The following is a 14285-nucleotide window of genomic DNA, read 5'->3' on the forward strand; positions in this document are numbered from 1 at the left end:
ATATTCGTGAAAAAGACCCCAAAATACTTGAACTACACAATCTGGGGTAGTGACTTGTCCTGGACCCGGACTGGGTACGTCAACCTTTTCTGGCTGAGAATCATGGTCTTGGCCTTGGATGTCCTTTCATTCCCGCCGCTTCACATTGGCGAACAGTGCACTGCTTCAGTGCAAGTAGGAGCCCACCACTTGATGAAGCCAACAGAAACACTGCAAAAAGCAAAGATAAAATCCTAAGGCCACCAAAGTGGAAACCATCCACCACCGGGACACGCCTGTTCTGTACAAAAAAACCCAACCAAACTGTACAGAATAGGCCTTTTCCGATTATTGTCTTCTCAAAGTCCACAAAACAAGTAGACTGCTTGTGCAAACTCCCATGCACTCTGGAATATCCTTGCGGGGATAAAGAGCTGATCCAGTGTTGAAAACCGCATTGTTGCTCCTGTGTCTAAGATTCGGATGGGCTCTGCTCTCTGGCAGACTTTCCTGAAGACGCTGATGAGTGCGATCCCCTTATAGTTCTAGAATACCCTCTGGTCCCCCTTCTTAAACCAGGAAACGCCAATCCAGCCTGCAAGTTAAGGGACACCGCCCCGGAGCTCCTCACAACGTTGCACAGATACGTCAACTAGCACACCCTACAACATTCAGAGCCTTAAGGAACAAATATCCACCCCAGGGACCGTCCACCATCTTGTTCTGGGATTACCGCCACAAGAAGAACAAGTGACTAGTTCCATTATGTCCCAAACATCCAGAACTGGGTCGACCCAAAACAATCAACTCACTGAACTCAGTTTTCTTCTTTTTGTCTGAAGGAATGTTTAGTAAAAAAAAAAACAAAATGTATAAATGTTTTGCATAAACAGGTTGTGCTTAGAACAATTTTCGGAGACATTCCTAACCACTGGAAGATGGAGGCATCTGCGCATTTCACAAATGAACATCAAAGACAAAAAGCTCCCTGAATCACAATCACGTTGAGGCTGTGAAGAACATATAAACTAACCCAGATCCACATCACCTTTTGGATTCAGAGATTCATTTCTTCCATGGTATAGAGGAAATGATCAGAACTGCCAGAAGTGTACAGAGTGATGCATACATGTAAACACTGCAACCTGCATTTTTGTAGGTTTTATTAAACATAGTTCATAAAAACAACACATATATATTTACATTATTTGAGTCCTCAGACACTGAACCACAATAAATACAAATCCAAGGGAATAAAAACAAATATTAGTGCTTGTTGTATGAAGCAATGTGGAAACTTTAGTGTATCTGGAGATTGCTAAAGACCGATGGCAGCAGCACTGCAGCTCATACCTGACTTTCAGCTCGCTACTTGTGCCTGACAAAAGTCTAACGCTACAGCTACAGAACATCCTCTGCACACACAGTAGGTTTGAATGAGACAAAAAAAAAAAACTGTAACAAAAATAATTCACTGTAACAGAGAAGACAAGCCAAATAAGATCTATGTTCGAAGATGAATTAATAGAAATAATAAGACACGTAAATAAAAAACCTGCAACTTTGTCCAAGCTTCAATTTTCCCAGAAGCGCACACATATGCATTAACTGTACAAAGCATTGACTGTTGTTTGACCCTGTGGCCCAAACCAAACAATGGCGTCCCTTTTGCCGCCAGAAGCTGCCAGTTTAACATCCTCCCCTCCACACTGCGAGGCTGCACCACACCTGGCTCTTATTATAAATCATCCCCCAGCGTACCTCTTTAACGTGGTCGACGTGCCATTCGGTGTCAGGTATGCAGTCAATCACAGGAAATGGCACTTTGCTGAGTTTCCTGCTATTGTTTAAAAAATTTTTTGCCTCTATGGAAAATCTTGGAGATCTGCTTTAAGCTTGACTCCTGTCACATCTCATTCAAGTTACCTTTTTACATCTAACTACATCTGTAGTGTTTTTAATAGTAAAAGCTAGTAATTAAAATACTTCAGCAGCTTTAAGCAGGACAGAAAAAACAATACTTTCATGTCAGATTAAACATCGGATTAAAGTGAACATGAAACACTACATTTATAAAGGCTGATTTACACTGTGGAGCCCTACTCTAATCTGTCATCCTGAAACGTCAGATCAGCCCCACCAACTGTGACTTAACAATCCAAGATGGCGGAAGTGAATGTAAACAGCAGTAAAAACGTAAAACTTATAATCTGGACTGCCACTGCTGTGATTTCACAGATGAATCCTATAATCATACTCACAGCACTGAACAGGCTCTATCCACGAAGGGGCCACAGCTGTGTTCTTAATAAGCACCCCCCCCGAATGGTTGCATCCTGCTAAGAATCAAAATGAACCCGGTTTCTCTGGTTTTCCCAAATTTCCTACTGGAATGCAAGATTGCTGAGGTAACTGGAAAATGGCTTTAGTATATGTGAACTACTGAGTGACAGAACTGTTTTACAACAACAGTTACAAATATAACTATTTTTCTTACCAATGCACATGGAAATCCTGACGTCCATCAGCATGTCCACAGAGGAAAAAGTCTCCATGTTACGCTCTCCTTCACTTATATTAGGGTTTTGATTTTCCCCACTTCTAGTATGAAGTAATGCACTGACATCATCATCTCACTCACTCCAACGAGTGTAGCAACTTTCCCTCTGATGTTCCTGTTCTACACATCACTCTGTTCCCCCTGCAGAATCTCAGGATTCCTGATGTGTTTGAGATGGGCATGTAGTAACTTATGTTGTAAACTGGTTGGGCGTGTTTGAGGAAAGAAAGACTGTTTTACTGCATAAAACAACGCTTCACATCCTCTGAACATCTGCTCTGCCAGCTAATTGTGTGCCGTGTGTCTGCATCCAACCAAAGGAGGAAAAATCAAAGACAACGGGGACAGTGTCAGACTGAAGCTTCTCGTCCTTGTAAATCACTAGTCCACCTAACTCCAACAAGCTCTGCTCATTTATAAAGTGCTCTACAAACCCGAACAATACGGCTAACTGGTGGAGTCCCATATTTCAGTGCAGCTAGCCAATAATGAACGACCACTTCGTGCTGAAGAGACAGAGAGTGAAAGGGGACAATACATCCTTGGTACTTTAACATAAAACTCACTACAACATAAACTAATGTAAGTCTATTAGCACCAACCAACCACATAACATCACTTTCCATACTGGCACAAGATGGCACTAAAAACCTTATACACATATTATTATTAAATCCAGCTTCATAGCCATTTTTTTAAAAGTGGGACTCGATGCTGTAAATCAGCCTTTATACATGTAGCACTTCCTGTCCGCTTTAAATGTGTTCACAGTAACAATGCAGGGCACACGAAGAACAAAGCGGAGTCTTCTTCTGATGGAAATGACTTCAAAATATTACATGATTCATTCATTTCAAGTCTCTAGACAAATTAAAACAACAACCAAGTAAAACTCGTTTTACTGGTGTGTGGTTTGGAGCCTCCCCCGGCGAACGTCCATTGTACGTCTGCACTTCTTGACATTCTTAAACATTTTCAGTTTCTGTTTGGATCTTTCAGATCATCTCAGTTTCCGCCTGACCCGTCCTTACTTGATGTTTAGCCGTTGGTCATTGGCGTCTCCTCTGACAGATTTCAAAAAGAAGACAAAGAAGAAAAAAGTTACACACAGCTGTTAAAAACCTGAAGGCCTTATAAATATGGCCAAAGTTTTAAATTAAATTAAACGCCGATTCAGGTGCCCGCAACTCTCAGCTCTGTATCATGTGACTAAACCATACATTTGTGAGAGGAGGACGAAAAGATGAAAGGTGGCTCACATGGAGCAGAAAAGGAAGTGAGAAAGGAAATGAACTGAGGGACAGTATATGATGAATAAGTATTTTTAAAGCTGTGAGTCTGTCGAAGCAGCTTCCACAGAGTCCAAGATCAAACCACAGAGCTGGAGATATGCTAAACACGTCCTTTATAAACTCTATACCCAGAGCGATTTACTGCTGTTTAAGTAGTTTGAGACAGTTTTACCTTCAGTTTGTTCATCGTTTCGTTGTTGAGCAGTGGTGCCGTTAGCTGCAGGAGCTCCTGTTATTTTAATGACAGAAATATACACATCAGCTTTTTAATCCCACACAAAGCCCCACTGTGAACATAAAAAATACAATTTTGGGCTGAAACTTACTCTGATGTTCATCACTCCTCCAGAAATCTGAAGTGGTGGAACCCCCCAAAAACAAAACATAAAGAACAATGACATTAACAAGAAACAGCACACAGAAGAACCACGGGTGTTTCTGAGTTCTACTTTCTAATAGACACTGATTTAAAAAAAAAAAAAAAAAAGGGCTATAAATGATTTGTTACTGACCTCCTTCCCACGGCATGGACTCTGCAGAGAGAATTACAGCAAAGGACAGTTAAAGACACCAGTTTTTGTTTTATTGTTCGTGGTCATCACTGAGCTGCCAACACTTTGATATTTATATCATAAAAAAGGACAATATTTTCTTTACGATGCTGTTATTATGCTGCATTTCACTGCCTGATCAGAGAATCTGATTTTGAACTAAAAATACATCCACGTTCACTAAAACGCTGCAGCATTTCTTGAAGCCAGTCAGTTCTGTTAAAGCTTCAGCTGTGATGGTTTCAACATTAGAGCTGAAACTGAAGAGAAATGCTCCTTCAGTCACGTTCTGAGATCATTTATGTACAACACAAACTGTTTGCACGTCTCTCCATGTTGTTCGTGTTACCAAGATCCACCACGGGCACGTGGTTTGTAAAACTAACGCTCCAGTCTAAAGATGAATCACATGTCATGTATTCTTAAACTGACTGAAAATATCAGATAGCATTCACAACTAATTCACCATTTTAAAATAGAGAGTAACTGACAAAGCAAATCAAGTAAATGTTTACTTTTCAGCTTCAGATTTGTTTAGGAAGCACTTTGTTTTAGACTTCTTACCTTTTTCAAAAAACCACATTCCTGGAAGAAATCAAAAGAAAATTACAACATTAGATTAGCGATCCACCAGAAATGAAACTCAAATACAACCTCAAATAGACTTAAACGAAAAACCCTTATTCTGAAAGTTCTGGGACAAACCCTACACTCACTAGCGACTTAATTTGTTACTCGCTAATATCGGGTTGAATCCCCTTTTGCCAAATGCACTAATTAATCAATCACCAGCAAATGTGAGCCCCTCTTTAAAATCAGAGGTTTTGACGGTGTGTCGGTCTGGAGCATTCAGGTGTCTTCCACCTGAACAAATTCACTCCAGTCAGACGTGAAATTCCAAAAAACCCAAGAGCTACATCTCAGACTCTACTGGTCTCAATTAGCAAAACACTGAACGCGTGTGTGTTGTTTGTATGAAAGTGTCTTCATTCTAAATGAACATGGCAGCGGGGATTAGGTTTGTAAAACTGCATCTGAATAAACCACAAGACATCAGAAAAACATACTTTGGATGGTTGGACTGAAGTGGACATGTTCGGCCATTAAGCACAGCACCACATTTGGTGAAAATTAAGCAAAGCAGATCAGCACACAAACCTCAACTGTCATCACGATAGTGGAAGAGTGATGGTTTGAGGTGGTTTTGTAGCCACATGATCTGGGTACCTTGTGGTTATCGAGTCGACAATGAACTCCTCTGTATACCAAAGTATTCTAGAGTCAAATGTGAGGCCATCTGTTGCCTTCAAAACTGTCTGAAAATTTTAATGGCACAAATTCAACAAGTTGCTGGAAACATTCAAGCATAATTTGGTTGTGAGAGGTTATTTGACTTGCTGTTATCTTCAGCTGGAAGCAGTCTGAGCACTGACAACAATGAGACATTTAGACCCATAGAGCTCTGAAAACTTGAAAATCCAAGTAGATTACCAGCTTGTGAAAGACTCATCTGGCACCAATAACCACATCAAAGTCACTTTAGTCACCTTTCTTTCTCATTCAGCAGCCACCTTTGCCATATGTGTATATATAACGAGCAGCTGAGGAGGTGAACATGTGTATATGCTTTGTTTAAGCTCGATGCCAGCAATGCGTTTAAATAAATTACTACAGAGCATCTTTCCTAACATGTTGCATTAGCTTGTCTTTTAACAGCAAGCTGTAAGCATTAGCAAGCTGAGGAGACTGTTGTAGTTTTGAATTACATTGAGGTTCATTTCATGGTCAAGGTCATTTTTTAAAATATTCTGCTGGAATCTGAGTAGGGATGGGTACCGGTATCTGGTGCCATTATGGCATAAATGGTAGTAACCAGACCGAAAAGCAGCGCACATTTTGGTGCTTTATTTCTGTGCTTTTTTCCCCCCTGAGCTGTGATACACTTCAGATTCTAGCCAATCGTTTTACGTTTCCGAGGATAGTAGGCGGGTCCAGGTACGTACGTTCTTTTAGAGCAGAGCTACAGATTAAAAATGCCCAAGGCGAAGCTGTCAAAGTCTGGCTGTACTTCACAGCAAAAGATGCAAACTCAGCAGCAACAAGTGCTTTAAGCTGATACTGTGATACTGTCAAAGGAGGTAACACCTTGAATCCGATGAAACACCTGGCGACGCATAGCGTTTTTTTTTTTAAAGCCGAGAAATGCGCCGTATTTGATAGCTTGCTGCGAGACCTCACACCGAGCACATCTACTGCGGGTGTGGTGCCTGTTATCGGATTCGGAGTTAGCAACATCCCCTAAGAACCCGAAGAGGAGAGTCCTGGCCCCTAGCCCTGCCAGTGTAGCAGAAATGATGAGGATGATGATGCAGCAGCAGCCGTTCTTCTCTGCGTGAGTAGCTTAATGTTGTTCGTGTGTAATTTACGTTGAGTAGGCTAACCACGTTATTACATTAATGCATGTAAAGTGAACTAGCAAACATCATCATAGCTACATGAGGCTGTCTTCTTGTTTGATGGCAGATGCTCCCTTCACCCTGGCCAAAAAGGCTAAAATGACCAAAGAAAAAGTGGAAAACAGCTGAACATGAGAGGTTTTTGGACAAAGTTTGTGTTTTTTCCATTGTTTAAGCTTCCAGCCAAGAGTGATACCATATATGCCCCATAGCTGCAGAAAAGGCTAACATTGTTATCTTTTTACAAAAAAAAACAGCTGAACATGAGAGGTTTTTGGACAAAGTTTGTGTTCTCCATTCTTTAAGCACCAGCACCGTTTCAAAAGTACTGGTTTGGTACTGGTATCGGATAAAACCTAAACACTACCCACCCCTACATCTGAGCCTATGAGTTTGGGGGACAGGGGGAATCACAATACTGAATATCAATATGCTGATAAAAGACTGTATTTATTTTGTCACCTGTTTTCCATTTATGAAAGGCAACCAGCAGTGTGACGACAACCAGCAGCACGATGAGCACTGTAAGTCCCATGTAAATGTTTGGACCTCCTCCAGGTGCTGTAAAATAATGACAGCAGCAGTAAGTGGCTTTTCAACGTTGATGACCTGTAGCATTAATAAGTTTGAAAGGAGTGTTTTACAGAAATAACTCACGAGATATCACAGAGAATGAGTCTGAAGAGATGGTGATCGGTTCACTTCTCTCCCGGCTGATTGGGTTTTCTATCTCACAGCTCAACTCATAACTGATTGAACTGTTCACCTGGAAATGCAGTGAAATTGTTAATATAATTGAAACCACAGAGAAGAAGTCTTCGCACCTTCTAAAGTCTACTTAAAATACCTTATGAACAGTATATTGTTTCCCAGATGAAACATGCTTCCCAGTATCATCTGACATCCACGTGTAGCTGACTGGAGTGGCTCTGGCTGTGGTTCCTTCACAGATCAACTCACATTTGCTCTCATCACAGGATTTGTTAACACTGGGTACAGGGACGGGAGCTGTTGTTAGAAAAGGAAACAGGAAAATTCATCATGTGATTCACTTTCATTAGTTTTGATGTAACATACTAAACACTTTCAGTTTTACTTGATAAGCTGAACACAGTTTGATTTATCCACTTACAGAGGACGACGAGGCTAACTGGAGTGAGTCGCCTGTTGTTGATCTCGGGTGTGTAGCTGTTGCTGTCATTATGTAACAGACCGCTGATCGTCATCACACCAGTGGAAGTGTCCAGGTGGCCACGATCTTCAAACATATATGATACTGTTACCTTTAACTCATCACTGATAATCAAAGATGGGACCACTGCACCACTAACACAGCTTACCACGAAACTGACGATAGCCTGTTGCATTCGTATCTCCTGTCTCCCACTCCATGGCTTTGTTAGAACCTTCTTTCCATGAGATTTGTGTGATGGGGCCAGACACAGAGTTGGCAGGTGGTTTTAGGACAGCTTCTCCTCCCACTTTTCCATAGACTGTAGTATCTGCCCAGATAAATGATCAGATTAAAAACTTTAAAGTTTCTATTAGTGACTGGTCACATATTCAATAATGAAGATCAAACTGTTCTTTAGGAAAAAGTGACTAATTCTTTAAAGTAGTGTGAAAGTTTCATTCTGAATAAAGCTAAACTGCACACATACAACACGTTTCTATAAAAGTGCTTTGGCATTTCAAACATGCATCGTGCTGCTGTCTGTCTCATTGTATGCTAACTAATCCTGACTTATTTATCACCTGTTGTTTGACACATGCTGTTACAGCTGTAGCTTCCAGTTCACCTCCTCTATTCTGGAGTCCATAAGGACTCAGTCCTGGTGTGCTAGCTTTTGTTGACTGTAAGAAACTGGCTGAAAACACTATGTGAACGCCGGTTTGCACTGGGTGGGGTCACAAACAGGGAAAATCACTAAACTACGATTCAGCTTTCATAAAAACACCCACCCACTCCGCAAAAACACAATTTTCACTATGTGCTACAAAACGAGCTGCTTTAAGGATCCTTCAAGAGGACAGCAGACTTACCCGCATGTACTGAAGGAGACACGGCAGCTAGGACACACAAACAGCCGAGCGACACGATTAGCGTCTCTGAATGCCACATCTTCGTCACTTAAACGGTCATAAACAACGAAAACTCCAGGCTGGAAGTACCGAGAAACATGCCAGATAAACTCAAAGTCAAAAACTAAACGCACAGTAGTTCAGACGAGCTAGCCTAAACGGTTAAGCTAGCATAAACACCGAACAGCGCAGGGCGGAATGAAATGAAAGCAGGGTGGGAGTCCCCACCGGAACCCGGACATGCCTCTGTAACTAACACCCAAACGTGGTTATATTGTTGGATAATCACCATAAAGCGTTTGATACCAATAAAACTAACTTTAAACGAGGTTAAGCAAAGTTAAAGTACTTTTTAGAAAGTAAATGGAAAGTTAAAAAAAAACAAAAAAACAAACGTAGTTTTTCTCCCCCTGGCGACAATAATGTGTTACTGCAACCTAAGAAAAAGCTCCCCTCAATCTTATTTACGTCTTCAGAGATATGCATCCTGTGGTTATGAGATAAAAACTCATATTGCAGCACACTTACTAGTGACCAACATTTCTCATACCCACTCCAGTCAACTCTGATAAAGAGGAGTAATGCTTCCCTTTGCTGTACTACAGGTATTTGTTTTTTAATCTCAGGTCTTATTAAATTCAGAAAAGTGCTTTATTTAAATTACAGCATTCACTTTATTTACTTTGACTGTTGATTGTACAATATAAATGCTCTTTTGTGTCCCAGTAACCACTGAAATTAAAGTTAAAATAACTTCCCAAATAAATGGCAAAAGACATTTCATTTCATATAGGTAAAGAAGAATTAACAGTGAACCGAAAGACAAAAAGTAAATCTTAAAAATGCTGTCAAAAGTCAAATGAAAATATAACCAAGTAGATTGCACCCAAAAGAGTTTTCAAATAGTTTTTTCTTTCAATGTTTTAGGTTCTAGTGGTTATCACAAACACAATGAAATCCCTATGTGGTTCCTACCTGTTTTAATGAATCCTGGTGATAAAGAAAGGAGCTTTTCAAAAGGATGAAACTGAAACAGACTACACACGTTTCCTGAAAGAGTGGACACTGTAGTAATTATTTTAATCCTTTTGAAATATAACAGAGGGACTAGGGTGAAAATCAATATTTAACCACATTTCAGTGGTTGAGCTGTCAGTTTGTCCATTATTAGCAGTGTAAACTTGTCACACACATTGACTGGGAGCCCCTGTCAGAGAAAAGTGAAGGTATCACAAAGCTTCCTGCAGTATTTCCATCTGATCCTTAACCTCCTAAGACCCGAACTCTTCCATGGCATGTATTTTTAATTTGTCTTTGATATTTGGGCTGATTGGGACCTCATGAATGTAAAAACAAAGAATCACCAGATTTTTTTTACCCGATATTTGTTTCTAAGAAAAATACCGTAAGAGCCACATATGAAGACATTCATTTTAAATTTTGATAAAACAGAAGCAGTATAATGTCCTCGCAAGGGGATATCAGGCCCTTGTGGAGCTAAATTTAATATTTTGGTCTAGACAACCCAAAATGTGATTTATTTTGATAAATTAAAATACTTTAAACAAAACACAATCACATAATAATAATAATAATAATAATAATAATAATAATAATAATTTTAAAAAAACAGCGCGTATCGATGTTGATGACGCTAGACGTAGATCGAATGCTGATTGGTTGAAACACTGAGTTGACCCGGGAAAGAGAAAAGCTTCACGGAAGTGGACAAAAATGCAGGCGCTCGAAAGTTTCGAGGAACAGTTAGCTGAACAAATTGCGTTACACCACAACCTTTATGACCCTGGACACAAGTATTACAAGAACCCGCACGTTAGCATCAAGTCGTGGCAAGAAATAGCAGCCGCCCTCCAGACAGAGCCGGACAAATGCCGCGAGAAGTGGAAGCAACTTCGGGACAGGTATGTTCGGGCCAAGAAAAAGTTCAACAGCAAAAGCAGCCAGCCAGCGAGACCAGCGAGAACCCCTCCGCTGCTGAAGTCCCTGTCGTGGCTGGACGGGTACGTGAAACACAGGAATGCCGTGACGAGGTACACAATAGAGGTACGAGACGCAATAACTTCCAGCTGTGCAGAAAAATAAATAAATAAAAATAAACAAACTATAAGAAGGTTTGGGTTTTTTACAGTTCATGTGTCCTTAATAGAGTCCCGAAGACTTCTCATCCTCCCCCGCAGGGCCGGCCCAGGTGCTGGAAGACATGGCTAACCCTGTAAGTGTTCCTGTTTGTGTGTGATGTTTTGATGCCCTTCACCTGTATGTTTAGCTATGTACAGTCATAGCGGAAGTGTTTGGTGGTGTTACTGAATCTCAGTATTTTTACACTGGTGCTTTTTTCCTTTAGTATCCCGATAAATCCCAGAGTTCAGCTGCAGCATCCCCTGGACCGTCACCACACAACAGCAGCCAGGGAGGCGAAATACAAGTAAGAGCTTTTACAGGACTAGCCTGACTGGCACAGACATGTGTGGTTCATCTATTATGCTATTTTAAATATATTTGTTATAGCACTGTGTATAATCAGATGACAAAAACTTGGTTGCTTATAAACACTTAACAGAACCATATTTACATATGGAAAAAATGGGAATATACACATACACAAATGGAGAATGTAACATTACATTGACAAGGTGATGATGAAATAAACATAATATATGTGGAAATTAAAAGAATTATTTTTTGGAAAAAGTTATTAATAATTGCCTCATGTCAGATATGTTTCTGCAAATTCATCTTCACCCACTGAGGAGGAGATGTGGTCCATACAATGCAGTCATTATGGTAAGGTTAATAACTGCTTGATGATGCTTCCTTGACTAGTAATTTCCCATTCTGTTTCGTTGCAGTTGATGGAGTCGACTCTGCCGAGCCCCTCCAGGTCCGAGGGCAGCCCGACGCGGCGCTGCATCACCCCGACCCCACAAAGCCGGCCTAATAAAAGGAAGGAACACGATGAGGACCACGCCACCACCTCCATAAAAGACCTGCTAACGGACTGCTCCAAAATGGCAGCATTACGTGACATGTGTGCTGTGCAAGGGGATGAGCTGGACGAATCGCACTACTTTGGAATCGTGGTCGCAAAGGGGCTGCGGACATTGCCGGACAAAATGCGGGCAGATGCCATGGCACAGGTGATGGCGCTGTTGAGCAACTTCCGTCAACAAGCTTTCGAGCTGCAAACAACAAATGACAACAAGAAAACCTGATGACACGTCTTTGTTGTTCTTTTTTTTCATCCATTCTTACGCGTTGTTCTTAATATCATAAAATCTTTGCTTCCATCTTCTGCTTTTGTCTGTGAGGCTCGTAGAGAGAAGCTGAGAGTTTCTCTGACAGCATGCTGTGAAGTGTGCGCTCGCTACACTGTTGCTGACAGTTTCAGGACATTTTTATAGTTGTCAAGTGTTTAGTTTATACGTGTGCACATACATCCGCCAAGTCCCACAATAGCCTTATTACAAAAATACAGGAATTAGTATAGCACAAATGTATATATTATATGTTTATATTAAATATGTAGTGTATATTTATAAAATCTTTGAACTTTTATTTATAATTATGTGCTTTGTTTGTCTGGTACACTAGATGACTGACTTTGATTTAGGAACTAATACTGTGACGATGATGAGAAGCAAGACAAGAGTTACCAGGATGTCGCAGCTCTATGTAGTTTGCATAGACAACGGGAAAGAGCACTGTTACTACACTGTACACACCATAACACTGGCAAGTGTATCTTGATCATGGTCACTGGTGTTTTGCCACAGCGCCAGTCCGATAATAGCTGACTGCTCTGGCCCAACAAGTCGTCTTTAATGTCGAGACTTTGTTGAATGTACGTTTAAAGCCTAATGAAAATCAGGGTAGTATTGCTCGTATAAAGAAATTAGCTTCCCACTTTTCCTTTCAAGAAACTACAGAAAACAATTTGTTTACTGCAAAATTTTTAAATTTGAAACAGCCCGATTTCTTAGTAATTAGAGCAGTAATTTAACATGTGCACATCTCTGTGAAATTGCTAATGATTTATGTCTCATAATGTGAGAGCTAGCAGACAGCTGTTAGAAAAAGGAGAACAATGCACAGCTTATTTCTTTCTTTTTTTTTAAATCTGAAAAAGCAACAGGAACAGTTCAATTCCATTCATAAACCTATTGTTAATAGTGTGATTACATATCCTAAATTAATAGCAAAATACTGTTCTGCCTTTTACAATGAACTGTTCAAATCCAGCCAGTCATCTACATATAATGTAATGAATATTAAGATTTATAGGAATCACTCAGCTGAATGGAAGAGTAGATGTGATGCTTTTCTCACTCTGGGAGAAACAAGAATAGCCATTTTGAAACTGAAGTCCCTAAAACTTCTTGTTTTAAAGTCTCGAATTATTACAGTTATTAGATATCGGTGTCGTTTCTGGATTCTGTTGTTTGAGACTACAAAGTCAAGTTTGCAGTTAAAACCCATGAGGCCTGCTGTTAAAATAGCTTTATTAAGCTGGTTTTGGTCTTGCAGTAGTCTGGATAGTAGCGTCACGGCCATACCAGCCTGTTCTCATCTGATCTCTGAAGCTGAGCAGGGGCGGTCCTGCATAGTAGCGTCACCTTCACCTTGCTCCGTGTTAGAAACTCCATGATATGGTGTTCCCTGCTCAGGGTAGCACACTGATGCGCATTTATTCAGTACTCCAATAAGAGTTCAAACTGGTTGCACATGGGTGTCAGGTTGACACTGCGCCCGCTGCAAACTACAAGGTTAACAAGTTCCTCTCGACTGAGGCCAGACGGACTAGCCACAGAGATTTTGTACATTTACAGAATAAATAAGTTTGTGTATTTCCTAAATATTTGGTTGTTGTTGTTTTTTTTGTTTTGCACAAAAGCGAAATGCAATGAGGAGCGTTGTCATGAAGCTTTTCCTGAAGCTGCCTCCACTGAGTGAGCAGCGGCGCCCTCTGCAGTTTGTGTGTGGAAGTGCAAAAGCTTACAGCACCTGGTATTCCCAGGCGGTCTCCCATCCAAGTACTGACCAGGCCCGACCCTGCTTAGCTTCCGAGATCAGACGAGATCGGGCGTGTTCAGGGTGGTATGGCCGTAAGCGAGAGAAGCCCGCTATAAAAGACCTTTTATACTTGGCAAATGTCACGCACTTTAAAATATAGTATTGTGCTAAGCTTCACATGTTACAGGGAAAACATGCAAACCTTTTTTGCGAACTGCAGCTTCAACGCTGAGCTGCAAAAATGCTTTTCCCGCGGTAACGTCACCATAATAACACATGTTCCTTTCTCACAGCACAGTGTTAAAGTGACACAGAGCACACAGTGTGTTAGGAC

General features: G+C 40.8%; 2 protein-coding genes and 1 non-coding gene across 3 annotated transcripts; 1 reads left to right on the plus strand and 2 right to left on the minus strand.

Annotated features, from left to right (window-relative positions):
- Positions 1-1108: 1108 nt before the first annotated feature.
- On the minus strand, positions 1109-9347 carry LOC147302949 (lymphocyte function-associated antigen 3-like). Its single transcript, XM_086283328.1, has 11 exons — positions 8882-9347; positions 8179-8340; positions 7971-8096; positions 7686-7846; positions 7496-7604; positions 7301-7399; positions 4947-4967; positions 4344-4364; positions 4158-4184; positions 4004-4060; positions 1109-3603 (listed from the first exon to the last, which is right to left on the minus strand). Exons 1-11 carry the CDS (start codon positions 8958-8960, stop codon positions 3578-3580), a joined length of 888 nt encoding a protein of 295 aa, XP_086139454.1. The 5' UTR covers positions 8961-9347; the 3' UTR covers positions 1109-3577.
- Positions 9348-10625: 1278 nt separating this feature from the next.
- On the plus strand, positions 10626-13931 carry LOC147302950 (uncharacterized). The gene is made up of 4 exons (XM_086283967.1): positions 10626-10984; positions 11088-11153; positions 11286-11366; positions 11791-13931. The coding sequence occupies exons 1-4, from the start codon at positions 10655-10657 to the stop codon at positions 12151-12153; spliced, it is 840 nt and encodes a 279-aa protein (XP_086140093.1). The 5' UTR covers positions 10626-10654; the 3' UTR covers positions 12154-13931.
- On the minus strand, positions 13931-14049 carry LOC147302951 (5S ribosomal RNA). The gene has a single exon (XR_015127397.1). It is a non-coding gene; the product is annotated as a 5S ribosomal RNA (ribosomal RNA).
- Between the last annotated feature and the right edge of the window lie 236 nt (positions 14050-14285).

This window comes from Aulonocara sp. 'chitande type north' Nkhata Bay, linkage group LG23, assembly GCF_057382095.1.
Source record: "Aulonocara sp. 'chitande type north' Nkhata Bay isolate Kocher_YH1m ecotype deep benthic linkage group LG23, A_spYH_male_GT1.1, whole genome shotgun sequence".
In the NCBI taxonomy this organism is placed as follows: domain Eukaryota; kingdom Metazoa; phylum Chordata; class Actinopteri; order Cichliformes; family Cichlidae; genus Aulonocara; species Aulonocara sp. 'chitande type north' Nkhata Bay.

Bases quoted from the DNA above. Each gene is read 5' to 3' on its own strand.
- LOC147302949 (XM_086283328.1), bottom strand. From the start codon at position 8,960: ATGTGGCATTCAGAGACGCTAATCGTGTCGCTCGGCTGTTTGTGTGTC. The intron at 8,341-8,881 runs GTAAGTCTGCTG...TTATCTGGGCAG, and splicing joins GTCTCCTTCAGTACATGCGG to ATACTACAGTCTATGGAAAA. The intron at 3,604-4,003 runs GTAAAACTGTCT...GAAATCTGTCAG, and splicing joins AAACGATGAACAAACTGAAG to AGGAGACGCCAATGACCAAC.
- LOC147302950 (XM_086283967.1), top strand. From the start codon at position 10,655: ATGCAGGCGCTCGAAAGTTTCGAGGAACAGTTAGCTGAACAAATTGCG. The intron at 10,985-11,087 runs GTACGAGACGCA...TGTCCTTAATAG, and splicing joins TGACGAGGTACACAATAGAG to AGTCCCGAAGACTTCTCATC. The intron at 11,367-11,790 runs GTAAGAGCTTTT...GTTTCGTTGCAG, and splicing joins GCCAGGGAGGCGAAATACAA to TTGATGGAGTCGACTCTGCC.